Below are 23021 nucleotides of genomic sequence, written 5' to 3' on the forward strand. Positions count from 1 at the left end.
TCGGAGAACTGGCAAATACCCCTTGGCTGGACCCAAAATGGGGTGGGAATGGGGATTTTGCAGTATCCTTCCCCTGGAGTGGGGTGGGAATGGGGATTTTGCAGTATCCTTATCCCGGAATGGGGTGTGAATGGGGACTTTGCAGTATCTTTCCCTTGGAGTGGAGTGGGAATGAGGACTTGCAGTATCCTCCCCCTGGAGTGGGGTGTGAATGGGGACTTTGCAGTATCCTCCCCCTAGAGTGGGGTGGGAATAGGGATTTTGCAGTATCCTTCCCCTGGAGTGGGGTGTGAATGGGGACTTTGCAGTATCCTTCTCCTGGAGTGGGGTGGGAATGGGGACTTTGCAGTATCCTTCTCCTGGAGTGGGGTGGGAATGGGGACTTTGCAGTATCCTTCCCCTAGAGTGGGGTGGGAATGGGGACTTTGCAGTATCCTTCCCCTGGAGTGGGGTGGGAATGGGGACTTTGCAGTATCCCTCCCCTGAGAGTGGGGTGTGAATGGGGATTTTGCCGTATCCTTCTCCTGGAGTGGGGTGTGAATGGGGACTTTGCAGTATCCTTCCCCTGGAGTGGGGTGTGAATGGGGACTTTGCAGTATCCTCCCCCTAGAGTGGGGTGGGAATGGGGACTTTGCAGTATCCTTCCCCTAGAGTGGGGTGGGAATGGGGACTTTGCAGTATCTTTCCCCTGGAGTGGGGTGTGAATGGGGATTTTGCAGTATCCTTCCCCTGGAGTGGAAGGGAATGAGGACTTTGCAGTATCCCTCCCCTGAGAGTGGGGTGTGAATGGTGATTTTGCCGTATCCTTCCCCTGGAGTGGGGTGTGAATGGGGACTTTGCAGTATCCTTCCCCTGGAGTGGGGTGTGAATGGGGACTTTGCAGTATCCTCCCCCTAGAGTGGGGTGGGAATGGGGACTTTGCAGTATCCTTTCCCTGGAGTGGGGTGTGAATGGGGACTTTGCAGTATCCTTCCCCTGGAGTGGGGTGTGAATTGGAACTTTGCAGTATCCTTCCCCTAGAGTGGGGTGGGAATGGGGACTTTGCAGTATCCTTCCCCTGGAGTGGGGTGGGAATGGGGACTTCCTTCACCTGGAGTGGGGTGTGAATGGGGACTTTGCAGTATCTTTCCCCTGGAGTGGGGTGTGAATGGGGATTTTGCAGTATCCTTCCCCTGGAGTGGAAGGGAATGAGGACTTTGCAGTATCCTTCCCTTGGAGTGGGGTGGGAATGGGGACTTTGCAGTATCCTTCCCTTGGAGTGGGGTGGGAATGGGGATTTTGCAGTATCCTTCCCCTGCCATGGCCACCAAGCCACGCCCACAGAACTGGTAGTAAAAAAATTGAATTTCACCACTGGGATAAGCCCTGGGGGGCGGGGTTCAAAACATAGGATCCCCTCAGCAGAGAAGTCCTGTAGTCAAGGCAAAATGGCTTGTAGGTCACATATACATGTGTTGCTAGTAGCCATCTAATTTCTTTGAGGTATTACATCAGGAACCCACTTAGCAATAAGGGAAGACTTCTCCCCATTTTACTCTTTAGTTGTTTTGTGGCTCTGAATTGCCTCCCATTCCTCCTAGATTCCATTTCAAATGGGAGGAAAAAAACCTGAATGCCACTTGTAGCAGTGTTTTTTTATTCTTCAGTTTATGTAAGGTTCCCCTCCTCTGTCTCTTGCTTCTAACCAGAGCACATGTTCATTAACAGAGCCCCAAAGCCATTTCTTCTTAGTCTTCTGGTGATGTCCTCGTGTATTTTCTATACACAACTTAAATATTGTACAATTGCAATATTAATAGCAATAGCACTTAGACTTATATACCGCATCATAATGCTTTTAAAGCCCCCTCTAAGCAGTTTAAGATGTCAGCATATTGCCCCCAACAATCTGGGTCCTCATTTTACCCACCTCAGGAAGATGGAAGGCTGAGTCAACCTTGAGCCGGTGAGATTTGAACTGCCGAACTACAGCGAGCAGTCACCTGAAGTAGCCTGCAGTACTGCATTCTAATCACTGTGCCACCTCAGTTCTTTCTTTATAATAATAAGAAATAATAAGATTATTCTCAACAGTTCTCTTTCCTTCATGATGGATTTTCTCAGTGAGATTGATTTTTCAGAGAGAGAGAGAAAGAGAGAGAGAGGGAGGGAGGGAGGGGAGAGAGGGAGGGAGGGGAGGGAAGGAGGTAGGGAGATTCTCAGTCTTGATGATTCAGCTTGTTTCTAAGTGTAAACAGGCAACTTCAAGAAGTCAATTTTCATTCAATCCGTTTCAAGATGAACGGATTAATATGATAGGGGTTCTGCTTCTTCTGTTTTTGCTAACATGGAGGTTGACTTAACAGTTTATTGCCCAAAACTTCATGGATTGGTTAAACTTTTCAGCAAAACTTCATCAGATTGAATCCTATTCCAAGGAAATGGAACCTGTCCATTTTCAGAGAAGGCGGCACAGGGATTTAAAATTCTGTTGTTGCTTTTTAAGAAAAACATTGTTTTAGACAAAATTTAATGATTTTTGGATAAATCCTAGCAGACTTTAGGCCATAAAGGAGTCTTGACAGATTGTTAAGGAAACATTTGCCAGTATCTCCCCACCACCAATCCCTCCTCAACAATTCTTGAACAACATTTACGAAAATAATAGGCACTATACAGGTATCACTTGTCTTCTGAGGGGGAAAAAATCCTTCTAAATTATAGTTAGTTAGCTCTATAATTTCTTACCTAGTTCTAACTTCTATAGTTAGAAGTTTATATTATAGTTTGAGCAAGCCACCATCAAAGTAAATTTTGGATTTTCCTCGTTCTTAATAGTTGCATGTACGCATATTGCATTTCAAAAGGAGAGGGTTTATGAGCCCGTATTCTGATTATATCTTAGTTTATCTTGTACAGAGCACTTAATTCCTTGCTTTGAAAAATGTTGTTAGTAAACTAAACTATTTTTATTTGAAGGAAAAATGGAATGGAAAATTGGTTATTTTTGCTGTCTCTTAAAACAGCAAAATTAAGATTCAATATGGTCCATCCCACATTTCCAAGAAGAATGTACTAAAACTTCATAAATCACTTACAAAGAGATTTCCCAACTTTTCATAACACTTGAACAGTGCTACATGACAGAGTCTCTTTTGACATAAATCTTATAAAAGCATTGTGTATTAATAAACATATTTTTATAAGAGTCAGATTAAAAACAGTGAACAAAAATTGATGCTGGGGATCAATTCAATTTGTTCAACCCAAATATTTTTAGAACTTTAACCTTGGCTTCCAGATTGTATTACTTTTCCTGCGTCATTTCAAAAATTTTAGTCTAAAGTTTCGAGCTAGTGTTCTCAGCCACACTCCTAATTTATTGACAGCTGCAACTGGTTAGTTTTCAGTCATATCTACATATCTAAAATGCACTTTGGCTCTTTTCCAAAGTCCTTTTGGATACACAAGTTCAGTCATTCTTGACTGCGTGCCCAGAAAAGAGCAAGATGCTTCCGGAAGTGCTAAGATGAGAACATCAAACACATTTTACATTCTGTACTCTCAGTGGAGTTTCTCCCAATGTTATGTAGCTCCAATTTCCAAAGGAAGGTTGCAGTTGGAGAGACAATTACCTCCAAAGTCCAAACAACTAGGTATAGCAAACGCCTTCTAGTGCCAGGCTTGTAACAGCATAACAATAGAAAAGGATTGTGTTATTAAACACTGTACCATTGGTAGAAATAAGTTGGTGCATTCCTTTTGTGAAAAAATGATTTGAAAAGATATTGTCAAAAAGCATAACGCAGAAGGAAATCGTCCTGGGTAAGACTTGGAAGAACAGAGCAATATGGGAGATGCCAACTGTTTCCCTCCTTGGATAAAGGATAGCAAGATGCCTTGATAATATCTATTTTCTGCCATGCCCCCAGGACTCCATCTTCAGTTTGTCCTTTGCCCATGAATGAGATAGCCAGTGGTGGGATTCAAATTTTTTAACAACCAGTTCTCTGCCCTAATGGCTGGGTGGGCAGGTGTGACTGGGTGGTCATGTGACTGGACGGGCGTGTCTGGGAGGCCATGTGACTGGGTGGGCATGGCCAACTCAACATTACTCACGCCAAGGGGTGCCTCGCTCCTCCCCTCCCCTCCCAGCCACTCTTTGTCATCCCTGGCCTCAACGTATCTATAGTTCTCTAAAAATGTTGTTCACATTTTTTCGACTTTATTATCTGCATCTACATATTATAGATGTACTTTCATGAACCACTGAAAGGAGGAAATGGCTTACATGCTTTGCCCAAGAGTGTGACAGGCAGGTCACAAAACAGGCTTTTGAGGGGCTGCCACAAAGAAGGGGGGGCAATGCATTTTCCAAACCAGCAGAAGGCAAAACAAAAAGCAATGGATGGAAACTAAACAAAGAGAGAAGTAACCTAAAACTAAGGAGAAAGTTCCTGACAGTGGGAACAATTAACCAGTGGAACTGCTTGTCTCCAGTTCTGGGTGCTTATCACTGGAAGTTTTTCAGAAAACACTGGACAGCCATTTCTGTGAAATGATATTGGGTCCGTCCCCCTCCCCAAGGTCCCTTCTAAGTTTTATTCTGTTATTCAAATAGAATAACATGACTTACACAACTTTGTGAGTTCATGTGTTGAAATCCACACTTTTTAAAGTTGGGAAACATTGCTTTGGAGTATAGTTTTTTAAGTGGGTCTAAATGTTTTTTTTTAATAAATATTTTTTATTTCCTTTTTCATTTTCATAACACACACTCACATGTATACTATACATAGCCCGTATCATATAGTATTAAATAATAATTACATCAGTTCCTCTTGTCAACAATGCCCACAAAAATAGAAACCCATTATAGCTCTTCTGCTCTCCATACACCTCTTTCTTCTACCACCCTCCAACTTTCTATCTTCCCTCCATCATCCTTTCCTACTCTACTTCCCCTTCCTTTATACTGCTCCTCTCTCTACAATCCACTCCTCCTTATCCTTCTCATCTTCCCCCCTTACCCTCTCTCCTATCCTTCTCTTCCCATCTTTCTTCTCCCTTCTGTTTCCCACTCCTCCTCTCATTGGTGTATTTCCACTACATGTCAATATGCTTAACATATCCTTATCTTCTTGCCCGAAGGGTCTAAATGTTTATAACCATCATATATTGATTGGAATATAAAGAATAGAAAGTTAGAAATAGACTTTAGTATTAAGGTCAAAGGTGAAAACTAATTGTATTAACTTACAAATGTGTTGAAATCCACACATTTTCAAGTTTGCTTTGGAGTATAGATTTTTAAGTGGGTCTAAGTGTCCAAGCAACTCTTTCTTTTTACTCTTTTATAACATTAATAAAGAGTACAGTGAAGACTTTAGTATTAACGTCAAAGGTCAAAATTAACTGTATTAATTAGAAATGAAACTACTAGAAAACTAGTGCATTTTGCAACTGTTTATCAATGTCATGCTCAGCATTTGTACAGTTTAAGCAACCATGTGTTCATGACATTTTAAAAGCCGTATTTAACCTTGATACAAACTGTTTTCCCTTTATCTTTAAGATTTAATTTATCAAACTCACCACAATGTTAAGAATTACTATTTTTATTGTATAAACAATAAAATGTACAAAGCTATAAAATGTAGCTGGCTGGTTTGCTGTTCTGCAAACTTTGTAAGTATTAAGTAAAGGTTACTCCCACCTGGTAATTGTTCGCTGTATGCTAAAAATAAGAGTCACTTTGTGATAGTGAGATGGGTGGCACATACATTTAATAAATAATAAGATAGGGGCAGCGGTGAGATTCACTTACATTCCCTACTAGTTCACAAATGTGAGCACGCACACATGTGCTTGCTTTGCTTGCACGCACCACATTTGCGCACCGCCTTCTGCACATTACATCAGGGTGGGTGGGCAGAGCCTCCTGCAGCCGCTGATACTGGTTTGCCTGAATTGGAAAGAACTGGCTGAATACCACCTCTGGATAGGGTAGGATAGGATGGGGTGGATGGGATAAAATGGAATGGAATGGAATAGAACGGAACAGAACAGAACAGAATAGAAATTGGATCACCACCTCCACTATATACTATATAAACATGACAAAATAAATAAATAAATAAATAAATAAATAAATAAATAAATAAATAAATAAACAAACAAACACATACATACATACATACACACACACACACACACACACACACACACACACACACACACACACAATTATGTACTCACCAGGGGTGGGTTCCTGCCAGTTCTAACCTCTTCTATTGAAGAGGTTCCACAAATCTACAGTGCCGTTTAGAACCGGTTCCAGATCCCTCCCCCTGCCCATCCACGACACGCTTGCCCTGCCCGCCGCTCACTGATTGGCTGACTCACCAATCACTCTGCCCACCTCTAAGAGTCCTATCTAAACCTTAAAGTCTTAAAGCTGTCAAGTTTCAACACCTCAGGTTTTTTTTCTAAAGGATTAAGGATGCAAGGGTCTTGTAACTTGACAGCTTTAAGACTTGCACACTTCAATGCCAGAGTTCCTGAGCCAACATGACTGGAGGAGGAATTCTGGGAGTTGAAGTCCACAAGTCTTAAAACTGTCAAGTATACCCCTAGTGTTTTCCCTAAAGGGTTAGGGGTGCGTGCTTCAAATGCCAGAGTTTCTGAGTCAATATTTTGGTTGCTAAGCAAGAGCGTTGTTAAGTGAGTTTCACCATATTTTACAAGTTGGCCACGCCCACCCAGTCAAATGACTCCCAAGCCACTCATACCCAGTCATGTGGCCAGCAAGCCACTCCCACAAAAGCAGGCAACACCTACAGACGAGCTTCTAAAATTTTTTGAAACCCACCACTGGCACAAACCCACATATATGATATGACAAGGATGATATACGAATAGAATAGAATAGAATAGAATAGAATAGAATAGAATAGAATAGAGTAGAATAGAGTAGAATACATTGTAGTGGGTTGAACATTGTGTGGGTATATCCAGGTGTACTCTGTTCACAGGGATACAGCCAGGGGTGGGTTTCAACCGATTCGCGGCGGTCCCTGCAAACCGGTTGGTCGGCAAACCCGGAAGTAAGTAACTTCCGGGAACGGCAAAGGGCCCACCCGCCCGCCCGCGCTCCTTGCCCGGTTTTGACGAGTTCTGCACTTTCACGCATGCACAGGACGCATACAGCGCCTGCGCAATTCTCCAGGAGCAGCTGGAGCATCGCAGGTGCTAGTACGCATGCGTGCACTGCACGTGTGCACGAGGACGCCGCCGGCCCCATTCCAACCGTACTAGTTGGAACGGGGCGAGAAACGCACCCCTGGATACAGCCATATAGTTTAGGGAAGACACAAATACCATGGCAAGGGGAAAAAAATTAAGATGAAATGTGTTGGCTTATTAACAACTCTTTGGTCATCCCTCTTGCCAAATTGCCTTTTGTTTTTAAAATTAAAACTAGTGTATTTCAAAACTAAAGCAATATTTTTCCCCCAAACCATTTCTTTCCTGCTGTTGGGAATATCAACTCTGCCTCTCTAACTTCTTAGATCACGGTCTCTGATGAAGAAGTGAGCAACCCTTCTGTGTTTGATCTGGTTAGAACTCCGCGGATGAGAAAATTCACTTTGATTCTTATGTATGCCTGGTAAGTATCTCGCAGCTGCACTGCCACTACGCCTGTCATGTTTGATATTTCCCAGGCAGTCCTGGAGGCCCCACGCTTTCTTCTTTTCTCTTGCTCTTCAAGGTTCACCAGTGCAGTAGTTTATCAAGGGCTTGTGTTGCGCCTGGGACTCATAGAAGGGAATCTGTATTTAGAGTTCTTCATCTCTGCGGTGATAGAATTGCCTTCAGCTTTCTTAATCTTAGCCACCATTGACCGACTTGGCCGGCGTCCTCTCTTTGCCTCAGGAACCCTTGTGGCAGGGGCCGCGTGCTTAATCACAGCATTCTTACCAAAAGGTAAGTAGATGGCTTTATTTTTATTTTTATTTTCCCTTTGTTGTCTTACTTTAGAGGTGGTATTCAGTGGGTTCTGACCAGTTCTGGAGAACTGGTAGCAGAAATTTTGCATAGTTCGGAGAACTGGTAAATACCATCTCTGACTGCGCCCGCCCCCATTTATTCTCTGCCTCCTGAGTCCCAGCTGATCGGGAGGAAATTTTGCAGTAATCTTCCGCTCAGGGGTGGGTTCCAGCTGCCATTACTACCGGTTCAGTGCCCGAAAAATCCTTCCCCTGGAGTGGGAAGGTAATGGAGATTTTGCAGTATCCTTCCCCTGCCAAGCCATGCCATGCCCACCAAGTCACGCCACACCACGCTCACCAAGCCATGCCCACAGAACCGGTATTAAAAGAATTTTGAATCCCACCCCTGTCTCACTTGTCTCTCAAAGCACACAATTTAACTACAAAAAATGCTTTTTAAAAAGCAGATTCAAATACTTCAGTTTGGTGAAATAAGATTGTATGATACTCTTTCAAAAGAAATGCACTGCTGTTTTGAACATGATGGAAAATGCAGGTAGTCCTCAACTTATGACCATAATTGAGCCCCAAATTTATGTTGTTAAGTGAGAAATTTGTTAAGTGAGTTTTGCCCCATTTTATGACTTTTCTTGTCACGTTTGTTAAGTGAGTCACTGTAGTAAAATTAGTAACATGGTTGTTAAGTGAACCTGGCTTCCCCATTGACTTTACTTGTCAGAGGATTGCAAGAGGTGATCACATGACCCTGGGATGCTGCAACTGTCATAAATATGAGTTAGTTGCCAAGTGTCTGAATTTTGATCACGTGACCACGGGGATGCTGCAATAGTGTGAAAAATGATCATGTCCTTTTTTTAAAGTGCCATTGTAACTTTGAACTTTTCACTAAGTGAACTAAGTTGTAAGTTGAGGACTACAGGTAATAGAAGAGGTAGAAGCATTCAGCAGTAACACATAAGACTCTTCCACACCAGTGGTGGGTTACAGGCAGTATGCCCTGGTATGGGCGTACCGGTGTCTGCCGGGAGCACCAGGTACTGTTCCGGTACGGTGCTCCGGAGGGCCCACCCGCCCACCATAGCTCCTTACTGTATTTGAGCTCTTCAGCGCTTCCACTTCCACGCACAGAGCATAAGGCACCTGCGCAATGCTCCACCGAGCAGCTGGAGCATCGCGGAGGCATTGTGGAGGTAAGGACGCATGCATGCGCATGCACAGAAGTCTCAAAGAGCTCAAATATAGGTAAGGAGCTCGGGTGGGTGAATGGGCCCTTCGGAGCACCGTACCAGAATGGTACCTGGCATGTGGGGGACGCCGGGCCCCATTGCACCGTACCAGTTGCAGGGGGATCTGGAACCAACCACTGTTCCACACCCAGCATCGATGCCAATCTAGCCTTGAGGCCTGTTATTTGTCCTCCTTGAGTAGTTCAGTTGATTTTCCTCCAGACTGTCTGTGGCCTAAAACTCTCCTTTTCACTTTGTGATTCATATTGGACTTAGACTTAGAATAACTTTATTGTCACTTTGAACTTATACCAATTGGCATACATTAAAATGAAATTTTGTTGCATGCAGCTCTCAACGGGTCACCACCTCCAATATACACTACATAAACATGATAAATAAATAAACAAATAAACAAACAAATAAATAAATAAATGAATAAATAAATAAATAAATATGAACATTCCCACATATATGATATGACGCAGAGAAACAACACAATCTAGTTCGGATGTATACATGTACATGGATGGCATAGGGAACAAAGCTGTTACAGAATCTGGTGGTTCTGCTAGAAATACTGTGAAACCTTGTCCCAGAGGGGAGCAACAGAAAGAGACCATGGAGTAGGTGTGTGGGGTCTCTAACAATGCTTTGAGCTTTAAGCATATAGCACTTATAAGCAGTATCCTGAATCACAGGAAGCAATCTTTCTATTATTTTCTTGGCTGTCCTTACCACTCTCTGTATGGACTTTCTATCTGAAGCACTGCAGACACCAAACCAAATAGTGATGTGGTTTGTTAAAACCTTCTCAATAAAGCTCTCCTTTTGCACTTCGGAATTCATATTGGAATTACCTATTGGAGTTATTGTGGGTTGTTTGCTGAGGTCAGCAGATGAAAACTAATGCAGGCTAGCTTCAAAACACCTTAGAGGTACAGCGACCCAATACCAACAAGTAGAAATGTCGTATTTCCAACAGTGTCTGATTGCAGGCCTTGATATTTTTATTTGTTGTATAATCAATAGCAAGACTATGTGTTTAAGTGATAATAGTACTGTGAAACACTGCAACATAAAATAATGAGAAATCAATGAAGGCCACAGGGCTTGTTTCCCAAGTTTCTCACAGTTTCCCAAGACTTATCAGTCTTATCCAAAGTCAGCTTTCATTAATTCACCATTTATCTAAGTATGGATGCTGTGTAAGCACGGAAGGATATGATTTTCCCGTCATTTATCATCTGAGTTCTCAACTCAGGCTTCTCAGAAAACTTATCAGGTGATTCATCATCAACTTGTGAGCCTGATCAAAGTTTAGGTAATCCTTGACTTACAACAATTCACTTAGTGTCTGTTCAAAGTTGCAACGGCACTGAAAAAAAGTGACTTATGTCCATTTTTCACACTCATGACCATAGCAGTATCCCCATGGTCATATGATATACATTTGGATGCTTGACAACTGATTCACATTTACAATGGTTGCAGATCCCCTTTTGCGACCTTCTGACAAGCAAAGTCAATGGGGAAGCCAGATTCACTTACAACAGTGTTACTAATTTAACTGCAATGATTCACTTAAGAAAGGTGGCAAGAAAAGTTGTAAAATGGGACAAACACACTTAACAAATGTTTCGCTTATCAACATACATTTTGGGCTCAATTGTGGTTGTAACACGAGGACTACCTGTTGTTGTGGCCTGCCAGCAGCCAGTAAAGCTGGCAACAGATTTGGACAGTGAGAAGGATGTGGAGGAACATGGACCAGTCCTGGAGTCTGGGGAAGGCTCTGATGAGGGCTCTGTATCGGAGGCAGAGAGAGGCCCAGGGCCGTATGTCAGTTGTCAGATGCCTTCAGACATCAGTGAGGCAGACGAACATCTGGAGCCTGTTCCCAGTATGTGCATGCGCAGAGTTGCCAGACGAAGAGAACAGCTAAAGAACAGGGGTTGACTTGGGAGTAAGGCCACAAGTGGACGATGAACAGCCCCTCCCAGAGGAAGTAAAAGAGGAGCGAAAGGGGAGTGGAGTTTGCAGGAGACAATTAATTTGATTAATTGGCTCATGACTCTCAGAGACTCCTTGCCAAGTTCTGCAGTATTGGCCTGGCAACTCTCTACGACAGATAAGGTCTGTGAGTGTAAATCCTCCCTGGAAAGACTTTGCTGTATGTGAATGAGCAGAATTCACAGTAAATTAATAAAAGGATTTTTGTCTCATCAGAGCCTTCCCCAGACTCTAGGACTGGCCCATGTTCCAACCCAACCTCCTCACTGTCCGAATCTGCTGCCAGCTCCGCAGGCCACTGGTGGACCACAACAGATGTATAGGTTCCTTAGACACCAGATAGTAGATTCCAAGAATAAACCTTACAAATATATTCCATTCATTGATTATTTCTCTTCTCCTGTTCACCTAGCCCCAAATAGAAAGAATAAAAAAACCTGATGCAATCCAATAAGATTGGAACAAGTATTCTCTTTGCTGTAATATTGAAAGGGATCTGCTTTTTCCATAAGATCAATTTATTTAAAAGTGACCATGGTCCTATTTTCTCCTTGAGAAAACATGCACCTCACACAGATTTGTACCTTATCTGCCGACCATTGCCTCCAGGTCAGGAGTCCAAGCCATGCAATCATCGCATTGCAAAAGTTTGAGATCAATAACTGCAAAGGATAGAAGAACTAAGAAGGTTTTTCCTCCACTGGATTTTTATTTGCTGATCTCACAATACGCTAGAAATTAGGCAAGTTTTCTCCATTCTGCCCCTTTTAAAGAAATGCTTGGGCAGCACACACCATTGGCTCAAAGGCTTTGGTAAACAGTTGGATAATAATTCAGTTTAGAATTTCTCCACTGGGCAAAAGGGGGCATTGTTTTCCAATTCCACAATCAGACACAATGATCACATGCTGTAGAATAATCCCATAATTACTTAATAGGGAGGATTGCCACGGGATGTTATCACGCTGCCTTATTGGGACCTATTCTGTGCTCATCCAAGAGAGATAGTCCCTCTTTTTCAAGAGGCAACTGGACTTTCTGGTTTTTCTTTGAAGATGTTTTGCTTCTCAGTCTTCAAAGAAAAACTAGAAAGTCCAGTTGCCTCTTGAAAAAGCACCTTTGGGGCAACCATGACCTGGATCCAAGAGTCATCCAGTCGTTTCTAGATACCAGTTGATAGAATAGAGAGCAAGTACCAAAGATAGGGATGTCAAACTCAAAGCCCATGGGCCAAATCCAGCCTGGGGGTGCTTAGATCTGGCCCACAGGGCTGCCCTGGAAGCAACGGTGCCTCTGCCAGCAAAAATGGAGCCTGTTTTCAGCTGTGACGGCCTCCTGCAGTGCTCTGCCAGCAAAAACGGAGCTTGGGAAATCCTGAGCTCCATTTTCACTGGCAGAGTGCTGCAGGAGGCCATCACAGCTGAAAACAGGGAGGGGTGCCCCCGACACGAGTGATGTCGAACTGGCCACTCTGGCCATTCCCACCCAGCCCCCGAGGTCAAACACAACCCTGATGTGGCCCTCAGTGAAATTGAGTTTGACACCACTGGCCTGGGGCAACCCAGCCTATGTCTCTCTCTCTTTTTCCTGCAATGACAAGAAAGTTTCAAATACTTTCAGAGGCCTGTTGGTTAAATCCAAAAGCAACAGTTGCTGGGCAATGCGCTCGCGTGAAGCTTAACTCATGCTGATTGCTTTCATTCAGTTTCCTTGGCAATATTATGGAAGTGGCTTGCTACTGTCTTCTTGCAATACTGTTTAGTTCTCAGTCAAACCAACAGCTTGAGATCAACTGCAGGAGGCTCGGTGCTGCCACCTGTTGCAGTAAAATGGCAACCACAAACGGAACAATTTAGATCTGTCCCTAATGCAATCAGGAAACATAGGACACTATGAAAACAAAAACCAGTAGTGAAAGAGAAAAAACCCAAAAGAATTCTTCTTCTTCTTTTTTAAAATCATGTTTATCAGTTGCCTTTGGGGAAAACCTGAGAGTTTATGCATTTTAACAGTAATGCTATTTGCAGGAAAAACAAGGGTCCTTAAAAGGCTAAGTACTATATATATGGAAGGTAAATTTCAGTAGGACCAGTATTCTTCCTCTCCACTCAAAATGAGCACTTTACAGTTATATTCCCCCCCCCCCCACTTTTTTTTTTCAAATACTGCAATCTTTTAAGCTGCAATTACAAGTTTATGGTGGGATGGGAAGAGGGGAGAAAAAAATTCATGCTATGTTTCTTTCTGTCATGCAAATGGTAAAAGTTATTCCTCTCAGGTAAAAAATGATTTGCATCAAGATTTTAAGGGGGCAGGTGAAGGTTTATATTATATTAACATACTGTCATGGTTTAGTTGGAATAAAGCTTACACGTATTCATGTATATTTGGGGATATTATGTGAATACAGATGATTCTTGGCTTATGACCACAATTGTGACTGGAATTTCCATAATGACAGAAAATTCCTGGAGGACCCAATTTTATAACCATTTTTACCACTGTTATTAAATGAATCCCACAGTCAAAGCTACATAAATGAATTCAGCTTTCTTTATTGACTTTGTCAGATGCTAGTTTAGATGTTCTCAAATCGTGATCGCATGATTTCAAGCTAACAAAATAACAGAAGAACAGAGTTGGAAGGGACCTTGGAGGTCTTCTAGTCCACCCACCTGCTCAAACAGGAGACCCTATACCATTCCAGACATGTAGCTGTCCAGTCTGTTCTTTAAAAACCCAGTGATGGAGCAGCCAGAATTTCTGAATGCAAACTCTTCCACTGGTTAATTGTTCTAGCTGTCAGGACATTTCTCTCTAGTTCTAGGTTGCTGCTCTCTTTGATTAGTTTCCAGCCATTGCTTTGTGTTCTGCCTTCAAGTGCTTTGTATCATAGATTGAACCTCTCTTCTTGTGACAACCCCTTACAGATGTTGCAACCATCATAAAGATGAGCCAGTTGCCAAGCGCAATCATGTCTGGGGTTTGGGTACAACAGTCACAAGTTCAAGGGTGGGTTGTAAGTCACTTTTTCCAAGACCATCTTAACTTCAAGCCATCATTAAACAAACAGCCATAAGTCAAGGATTCTCTGTATACCTGTGATCATAAGGATAAATCTAAACTTCTTCAAAATTCCTGTTCAATGTTTCTGTTCAGAATGGCAGAATATTTCTACTAAAACACTAACCTTCAGGAAAACTTTGTGTTAATAAAACTTCCTACTTACAATACAATACAATAGCAGAGTTGGAAGGGACCTTGGAGGTCTTCTAGTCCAACCCCCTGCTAGGCAGGAAACCCTGTACCTTTCCAGACAAATGGCTATCCAACATCTTCTTAAAGACTTCCAATGTTGAGGCATTCACAACTTCTAGAGGCAAGTTGTTCCACTGATTAATTGTTCTAACTGTCAGGAAATTTCTCCTCAGTTCTAAGTTGCTTCTCTCTTTGATTAGTTTCCACCCATTGCTTCTTGTTCTACCGTCAGGTGCCTTGGAGAATAGTTTGACTCCCTCTTCTTTCTGGCAACCCCTGAGATATTGGAACACTGCTATCATGTCTCCCCTAGTCCTTCTTTTCATCAAACTAGACATATCCAGTTCCTGCAACCATTCTTCATATATTCTGGTCCCCAGTCCCCTAATCCTCTTTGTTGCTCTTCTCTGCACTGTTTCTAGAGTCTCAACATCTTTTCTACATCGTGGCAACCAAAGCTGAATGCAGTATTCCAAGTGTGGCCTTACCAAGGCATTATAAAGTGGTATTAACACTTCACATTATCTTGATTATATCCCTCTGTTTATGTAGTCTAGAACTGTGTTGGCTTTTTTGGCAGCTGCTGCACACTGCTGGCTCATATTTAAATGATTGTCCACTAGGACTCCAATATCCCTCTCACAGTTACTACTACTGAGGAAGGTACCACCTATACTGTATCTGTGCATTTCGTTTTTCTTGCCTAAATGTAGAACCCTACTCTTTTCACCAGTGAATTTCATTTTATTAAATAGTGCCCAATGTTCAAGTTTGTCAAGATCCTTCTGTATCTTAAGCCTGCCTGGAGTGTTGGCTATTCCTGCCAGCTTGTTGTTATCTGCAAATTTGATGAGTTCCCCATTTATTCCCTCATCCAAATCATTGATGAAGATGTTGAAGAGTACTGGGCCTAAAACAGAGCCTTGGGGTACTCCTCTGCATACTTCCCTCCATGTAGATGCAGTTCCATTGAGGACTACACGTTGAGTGTGGTTGGTCAGCCAGTTACGAATCCATCTGGTGGTGATGCTGTCTAACCCATTTTGAGATTGTGAGAATTTAAGCAGTAGATGAATTGTATAAATACATTAAATTAATATTTAAAAAATAATTAAAGTGCCCCAAAGGTGCTTTTCCAAAGGCATCTGGACGTTCTTGTTTTTTTTTTCTTGAAAATATTTTGCTTCTCATCCAAGAAACCTTTTCCAGTTTGGGCTGACCGGTGGGGAATGGAAGAATTTATATTCCAGCTGGTCATTAGCACTCTGAAGGTTGGTCTCTATCACTAAGAAATGGGCTAAGTTCTTGGTGTGTCAGTTTTTATCACTAAGAACTTTGAGAGCTGTATGCAATGAAATTTCATTTTAGTGTATAATACAATACAATACAATAGCAGAATTGGAAGGGATCTTGGAGGTCTTCTAGTCCAACCTCCTGTCTAGGCAGGAAACCCTGCACCATGTTGATTAATGTACATTCAAAGTGACAATAAAGTTATTCTAAATCTAAAACTAGACTGTTTTCCCAGATCTGAAGATAAGGTGGTTGTTGGAACCCTCTGTACTTAAATCTGACTAATTGTATTGTTCTGGCTAATCTCTCTTTTTATGTGACCTGTTTGTCTTTGCCTCTCTTTTTATTTGGAATTTACCAAGAATCATTAAGGAATTGGGCAGCCTTGAACCTGGGTAATAAAAACTTAAATGATTCTGAAATCAAATTCTTTGGCTAATTAATTTGGAAGACGATTCACGAAATAACATTGGCCAGAGACCAAGATAATAAAATTGGTTAAGAAATAGGGTCTTGATATCTGGGTCCCAAGGTTAAGTGAATTCTTTTAACATTTCCTTTCTGCCTACTGTGTATCTCGACAGATATACCATGGTTAAGTACAGCAGTAGCTATCTTGGCAAGATTGGGAATCACCATCACTTTTGAACTTGTGTATCTTGTGAATAGTGAACTGTATCCTACAGTTTTCAGGTAAGTGGAATCTGCACATTGAGAAATTTTCACAAGATCACAGGAAAAAAATCAGCTTTTCCTCTGAAGGCATTTTAAAAGTAAGAAATAATATTTAGCGAGAAAGTGGCTCATAGAACTGCAGGGCAATCCTTACGTCTACACATATTGAGATGTAAACCCTGTTGTATTCAATATGATAGAGTTACCAAGAAATGTATAAAAGATTGGGGTGCTAGAAAAGAGGAAATGTACAGGTCATGAGCTATTCGCAACCACCAATATCCTATTTGAATCTGCTTACAACACTCCCTAAATCAAAGCAAATTTTCCTTAGGAGATAGGCATATTTCTCAGCCTTTTTGTCACTTTTCCAGAAGTGGGGGAAATATTTTCCTACTTTAATGTCCTTATGTTTCACCAAGGCCAATCTAGTATTGATTAATGGATGATATTAAGTATAAATTTCTAATTATTACAAATTAAGACATTTAATGAAACTTATCTGGAAAGTGCCTTATTCCTCCAGCTCTCAATTCTTGGACGCTTCCATACAAAGATGTATGTGAAAGTGTTTGTGGTGTACTATTTGTAATGGTCTGTATTAAACTTGGTGGCAAAATTAGTCTTTTCTTGAAAATACTACCGTCTTCTAGAAATCCTTAGTGCCCTCTGTTTTGCCATTTGTAGGAGGTCTTCCCTCATTCAAATCCAGCCTTCAGGCCTTCAAGTGCTCTAGCAGCAAGAGAAATTGTCATCTGATAGCTTTGCATTTCCCCTCGTAGGAGCTTTCCCTCCTTCCTTCCTTCCTGCCTTCTTTCCACCATCACTCACTTCCTGCCTTCCACCCTCCCTCCCTGTCTTCCTGCCTTCCACCATCACTCACTTCCTGCCTTGCTCCCTCTCTTCTCCTTCCCTGCCTTCCTTCCTTCCACCATCGCTCATTTCCTGTCTTCCTCCCTCCCTCCCTCCCTCCCTTCCTTCCTCTCACCATCCCTCCCTTTTGGTTTTAATTCCATATATTTATTTAAATGATTTATAAAGCTGCCTATCTTATGTGATGTAATTTTGGACATCTCACAAAGACAAACACAGATAATTCTCCCCCCGCTCCAAACCACATTCCATTTTTCCCTCCATTCCAACTGTTCAATGTAGTTGAATAATTGTTCACAAAATATTTCAAAGGGTTGTTTTGATCAAACATATTCTGAATGAAAAACCACCTTCCTTCTTTTGAGCTGAAAAGCCTTTTGTGAGGGATCAGATGGTAACATGTCAGCATTTTTTCAACTAGGCACTTTTTCCCGATACAGTCCCTCCACCCATGCTTGCATGCCTCTATGGAGGATGGAGTGGATAGAGGGAAGACATTTTTCTAAAGATTGCCTATAATCAGATACTAAGAGAAGGTGCTGAAGGTCTGAAAGAGGGAGAGATTGCCTTGGCGATGGAAAAAGAGAAAATGTTCATCAATTGGATAATGGCTCACCAATAAGCTCTCATGAGCTTCTGTTTTGCAAATGGAGAGCTAATCTTTTATACTCTTCTAGATTCCCCCTTATAGAATCAAAGACAAGTAGTTAGCAAGCAAGGGGATCACATATGTCAGTGGTTCCCAACCAATCCACTACATGCTAGCTACCGGACTGCATAAAGAAGCAAAACCCCATCCATGGGGTGCAGGCAGCACAGAAAACCACACCTGCTCTGATCTGAGGAAAAACTTCTTTCCACAGAACTGGTCCCTGGTGCCAAAACATTGGGGGCCTCTGACATACCTGATGGATACCTTACATGCCTATAGGAAAGTTCCTGGTATATGGTGAAAAGGAGTGCATATATTAATCTGAAACTGAAAACTATACATCATAAATAAGATGTTTTCTTTTTCTTACAGAAACTTTGGTGTCTCACTATGTTCAGGAATGTGCGACATAGGGGGCACGGTAGCCCCGTTTCTGCTCTACCGATTAGCAGCCATCTGGTCAGAGCTTCCTCTGATTGTCTATTGTAAGAAATTATTCTCAACATTTGCTTTTCTTTTTGCCAATTTGGAAGAAAGCTCAAGGTTGATGCCATTTCAGAACTAAAAAAAAAATCCATACAATGTGATGAACAAATGCACATACTGAACATTAGTGTGTGCCAGTGGTGGTCAAACCAACTTTGAGAGAGGAGATTTTTCAGCAAAAGAGGATAGGGGTTGGGAAGAGATGTTTATCATTTGTACTGTACCCTCCTCAAAAATTGCACTCATTGTAAAATATCTTTACAAAAATGCCAACGCATCTGGAGTTCTGTGCAGAGATAAATGGTTTGGAGGAGGAGTTGCAGAAATGGCAGATGGGGATGGGATTTAATTTCTTTTGTTAAATGATGCCCCAGGGAAATGCCTCATTTCCAAAGCCACATTACAATGCACAATGGAGTTTAGGGGCATGCTTGCATAAAAAGTGAGTTTGGTACTCAGGGTGTCATTGCTTACCTTTGGTGAGCTGAGCGGATGAGGTGATTAGCTGGGTCGTGTGATGAAGGCAATATACATTGGGCAGAAGGGCGGAGCAAACAGCTGAAACGGCAATCAAGCAAGTGGAATGGGTGAATGAGCGAGCAAGCAGCTGGAAGGGGTGAGCGGCAAGCGTGCGTGCATGGGTGGGGCCAACCGGTTTGGTGAATCAATTCAAATCGTCCTTACCGGTTCGCCTGAACCAGTGCAAAGCAGTCAAATTTCACCCCTGAGTTTAGGGGCATGCTTGCGTAAAAAGTGAGTTTGGTACTCAGAACGATCATGAGTCTACAATACAAGTAGTCTTCAACATGCAAACATTCAGTTCTTGACCTTTTGAAGTTACAATGGCACTCAAAAAAAGTGACCAAGGGCTGGTTTTCATGCAACTGTAGCAGCATCCTCAGGGTCACATTATAAAATTTCAAGGACTTGTGATTATGACAGTTGCACTGTCTCGGAGTCATGTGATCACCATTTGTAGCCTTCCCAACAAACTTCTAACAAGCAAAGTCAAGGGAGAAAACCAGATGTGCTTAACAACTATAGAGACTCACTTAACTGTGGCAGAAAATAGTCATAAACTGAGATAAAATACACTTAACGACTGCCTTGCTTAGCGATGGAAATTTTGGGTTCAATTGTGGTTGTAAGTTGAGAACTACCTCTACTTTTTTGTCCAAGAATTTACTTTCCTGTAAGAATATTATGCATCCTAAAAGATAGCTCCACGTTGCTGATCTTATTACGTTCATTTTATACAGTCTCAGTTAAAAAAGAGAACAAACTGTGTTACGGATTCGAATTTATTTTTAATTGAATTTATCTTTGACATAGGTCACTGTTTTACAATTAAAATAGCTTATTATATTATTTCATAAATAAAATAATGCTGTCACCTAATCCTTATGTTTAAATCCAGACTAATATATAATTCTGCACCTAAGGTGTTTGGGAAGACTCCCCCATAACTGCAAGAGCTGGTTCTAAAATCTAAATCATAATGAACCAGAAAAACTTAAATTATTTATTATTATTTATTATTAAATTTTATATGCTGCCCAATCCCAAAGGACTCCGGGCGGCTATATATAATTATAGTATTTTTGCTAAGATAACACAGTTTTTAAAAATCACATCCATATTGTTGTAAAAAAAATGGCATGGTTGTACCTATGTAGTCACCAGGAATTGAGCTCAGCTTGAGGAACCTGACTGTATGGAATCTTCCCAAATATAATTCACAACAAATATGACCCTAATAAATATGAGATTTATTATTCATCATATCTTAGGAGCTCCAGGTGGGGAAAGTTGATTTGTGGATCACCATCTATAGGACTATGACAGGATTCCATCTCAGGCCCACCTCTTATATATACTCCATATCTGCTAGAACAATGCAGTGTCAAGATATTTGGCCCGAATCCTGATACTGATACAATTGGATAAGTTATACCTCAATTTGGGAACCTATATTTTAAATATATAAGATGCTGCCAGTGCAATATTTCATGGGGTTTTAATCAGCTCATTTAGATCTTTCCTTGCACCCTACATAAGAAAACTATTTAAACTGTAGCTGTATTTTTTCCCGAGCACAAACAGTAGAATTATAAGAAAATATATATACAGGATGAATGTGTAATGCCTGATATATTTTTCCCTTCACTTTTTCGTAGGCATACTTTCTCTTCTCTGTGGGACTCTGGTGCTACTCTTACCTGAGACCAAGGGACAGCCCTTACCAGAGACAGTAGAAGATGTGGAGAAAATGTTAAGGTACTGACTAAGTATCCTTAGAAGAGAATACATGAATTCTTGCATACGCTCTGGATAATTTAGCCTTCCAATGATTAATTCTAGACTTTAAGTCTAGTTCAACCATTTTTGAGAGACTTAGCACTATACACTAAATACATATGCATCGATATGTGTGTGTATTCATGCACCTTCACAACCATATATGATTTTTTTTTCTTTAAAATAAGTAATCATAAGGACTAGTTTGGACTAAAAGCAGCATAAGAGCAGAGGGAATTAATTTTATCCCCCCCCCCTCCCAGTGTGAGTAAAACAATCTTAGCATAGATTTAAGTTGATTATGGCATCTCTGTTTTACCTTCTTCCAAGAAAATGAAAGCAGCTTTTATTTTCAACTGTTACCATTTTAATTATCACAATTATTCAAAATAGATTAGCCTAAATATAGTAGAACAGTTTAAACTCACATTAAGCTATTGATTGTTTTTTATAATATAATAGCTAAGTTCATCTGAGCCAGAATGGCTGAGTTCACACAACATGCTAAGCTAAAGCAAGCCCCATTATACTTCAATGTGATGCTAAATAAGTTGGAATTGTAATGCTATCTCCTTGGTCTTAGTCTGACCACAGCACCCACTAATTTAGGAGGGAGGAGCATCAATGTTCATCTGCTCCTTGGTACAAGAGGAAATTCACTTTTTTATTCGTGAACCCAGCCTAAATCGGGCCCTCTTGAGCTGCCTATTTTAAAAAATGGCAGTGCACCTTATGAAGTGAGATTCAGTCTCAAAAATTACTTTAAAGAAACAGTATTTCTGCTAAAATCAATCTGCCCAATAAAGAGACTTGCTTATAAACTTATTTTATTTCTTCTCTATGCAGTTTCAATGTCTTTTGTGAAAAAAACAAGCAGCAAAATTCCAGCAAAGAAGTTTGATCTTTGGTTAATATTGCAAAACCTCATGAGCAACCTGGTTTTCAAATTCACAGCTGCTGGACACCATCTTCCTGTTGGAGGAGATGAATTCAATGATGTCATAAGCCCTAAAAGAACCTTCTTATAAAGTAAACATAGAATTTTTCTTTGGGGTAAATATGAACATATTTTCAAAACCTGTTGTTTCCAAATAGGGAACTATTATATGCGGCTCTCATGGAAGAGTAATCACTTTCATTAAATATTTTGTTTTATATGTGCCTGGCCTATCTCCTTTCTCTTTACAAATTTGCAACACATTTTTTTCCAAGTATTGTCAACTTACATGGAATCAACCAGAAGCCATTCATTTCATTCATTGGAACAGGATCAGAATGGAATTTTAAAAACATTTTCAAAGAAATATGTTCCTTACTTCAAAGGTACATATGAATAAAGGCATTCCTACAAGAAATGTAGGAATTAACTTCGCTTCCTATGGATTCAGAAGAATAAGCACATGTGTATCATCTTTATTCTCATAATAATGTTGTGGTGTGAATAAGACTACCGGTATAAAATTGTTTCTTGATGCAGACTCAACAGGGACTTTCAAGTTAGCCTGGGGATTAGAAATTAGCTTTCTATTAGAAACAGCTTTCCATGTTTATCCTCAGTGCAGTTAGCATTATGAGCTGGTATTAAATCATTAGCCTGTCTTGAAAGCACCCAAGTTCCAGAGATTAGCCCAGCTACGGTTAGAGAGGTTGAAGACGCAAAAACTGCAGGTACTGTTAACAGTTAGCTTAACAATAATTTTTGATATGAATGAAGGCAAAAATGTGTGTCCCAGGAAAATGTTGCTGGATCCAGTCTACGTCGGTCACTGGGACCACAGGTGTAGTCTTCCAAGCTTCCAGACTTGTGCTGGAGCCTATCCTCAGGGAACTTTTCTCTAGTAGAATGTATGTTAGATGGAAGTGTTCCCTGAGGATGGGCTCCAGCATGAGTCCAAAAGCTCAGAAGACTAAACCTCTGGTCCCGTTGAGAGAGATATATTCAGACTTCTTGTTTAACCAGTTAGAACACACATCCATATGTGAAGGGATTCACCTTATCCCAGAACTTTTTTTAGTGGGAAGTTGGGGAAAATGCAATAATTCTTAGAAACTCCAATTAAAAGGCATTGAGATACAAATATGATGTTTTTCCACAGTTTAGGAGGAATTTTAGTTGTTCTGTCTACTCAGCAATCTATGCTTACCGCTCATTCTTAGATATCAGAGAGATAAACTAGATACGAAGTGAGGTGCAGGAACAGGGGTTGTGGCTTTGCCATCTATGGATGCTTTTGAGAGGCTGGACAGCTACTCTCA

General features: G+C 41.1%; 1 protein-coding gene across 1 annotated transcript in view; it reads left to right on the plus strand.

Moving 5' to 3' along the window:
* Positions 1 to 21926, plus strand: part of SLC22A3 (solute carrier family 22 member 3) — a 34682-nt gene extending 12756 nt beyond the window's left edge. The window contains exons 6-11 of the mRNA XM_032215729.1: positions 7551 to 7648; positions 7751 to 7965; positions 16366 to 16474; positions 18354 to 18466; positions 20645 to 20744; positions 21612 to 21926. Of these exons, the coding sequence (XP_032071620.1) occupies positions 7551 to 7648; positions 7751 to 7965; positions 16366 to 16474; positions 18354 to 18466; positions 20645 to 20744; positions 21612 to 21666 (690 nt within the window). The 3' untranslated portion in view covers positions 21667 to 21926. The remainder of the gene's footprint in view (positions 1 to 7550; positions 7649 to 7750; positions 7966 to 16365; positions 16475 to 18353; positions 18467 to 20644; positions 20745 to 21611) is intronic.
* Positions 21927 to 23021: the final 1095 nt, after the last annotated feature.

This window comes from Thamnophis elegans, chromosome 4 (genome assembly GCF_009769535.1).
Source record: "Thamnophis elegans isolate rThaEle1 chromosome 4, rThaEle1.pri, whole genome shotgun sequence".
Taxonomy (NCBI): domain Eukaryota; kingdom Metazoa; phylum Chordata; class Lepidosauria; order Squamata; family Colubridae; genus Thamnophis; species Thamnophis elegans.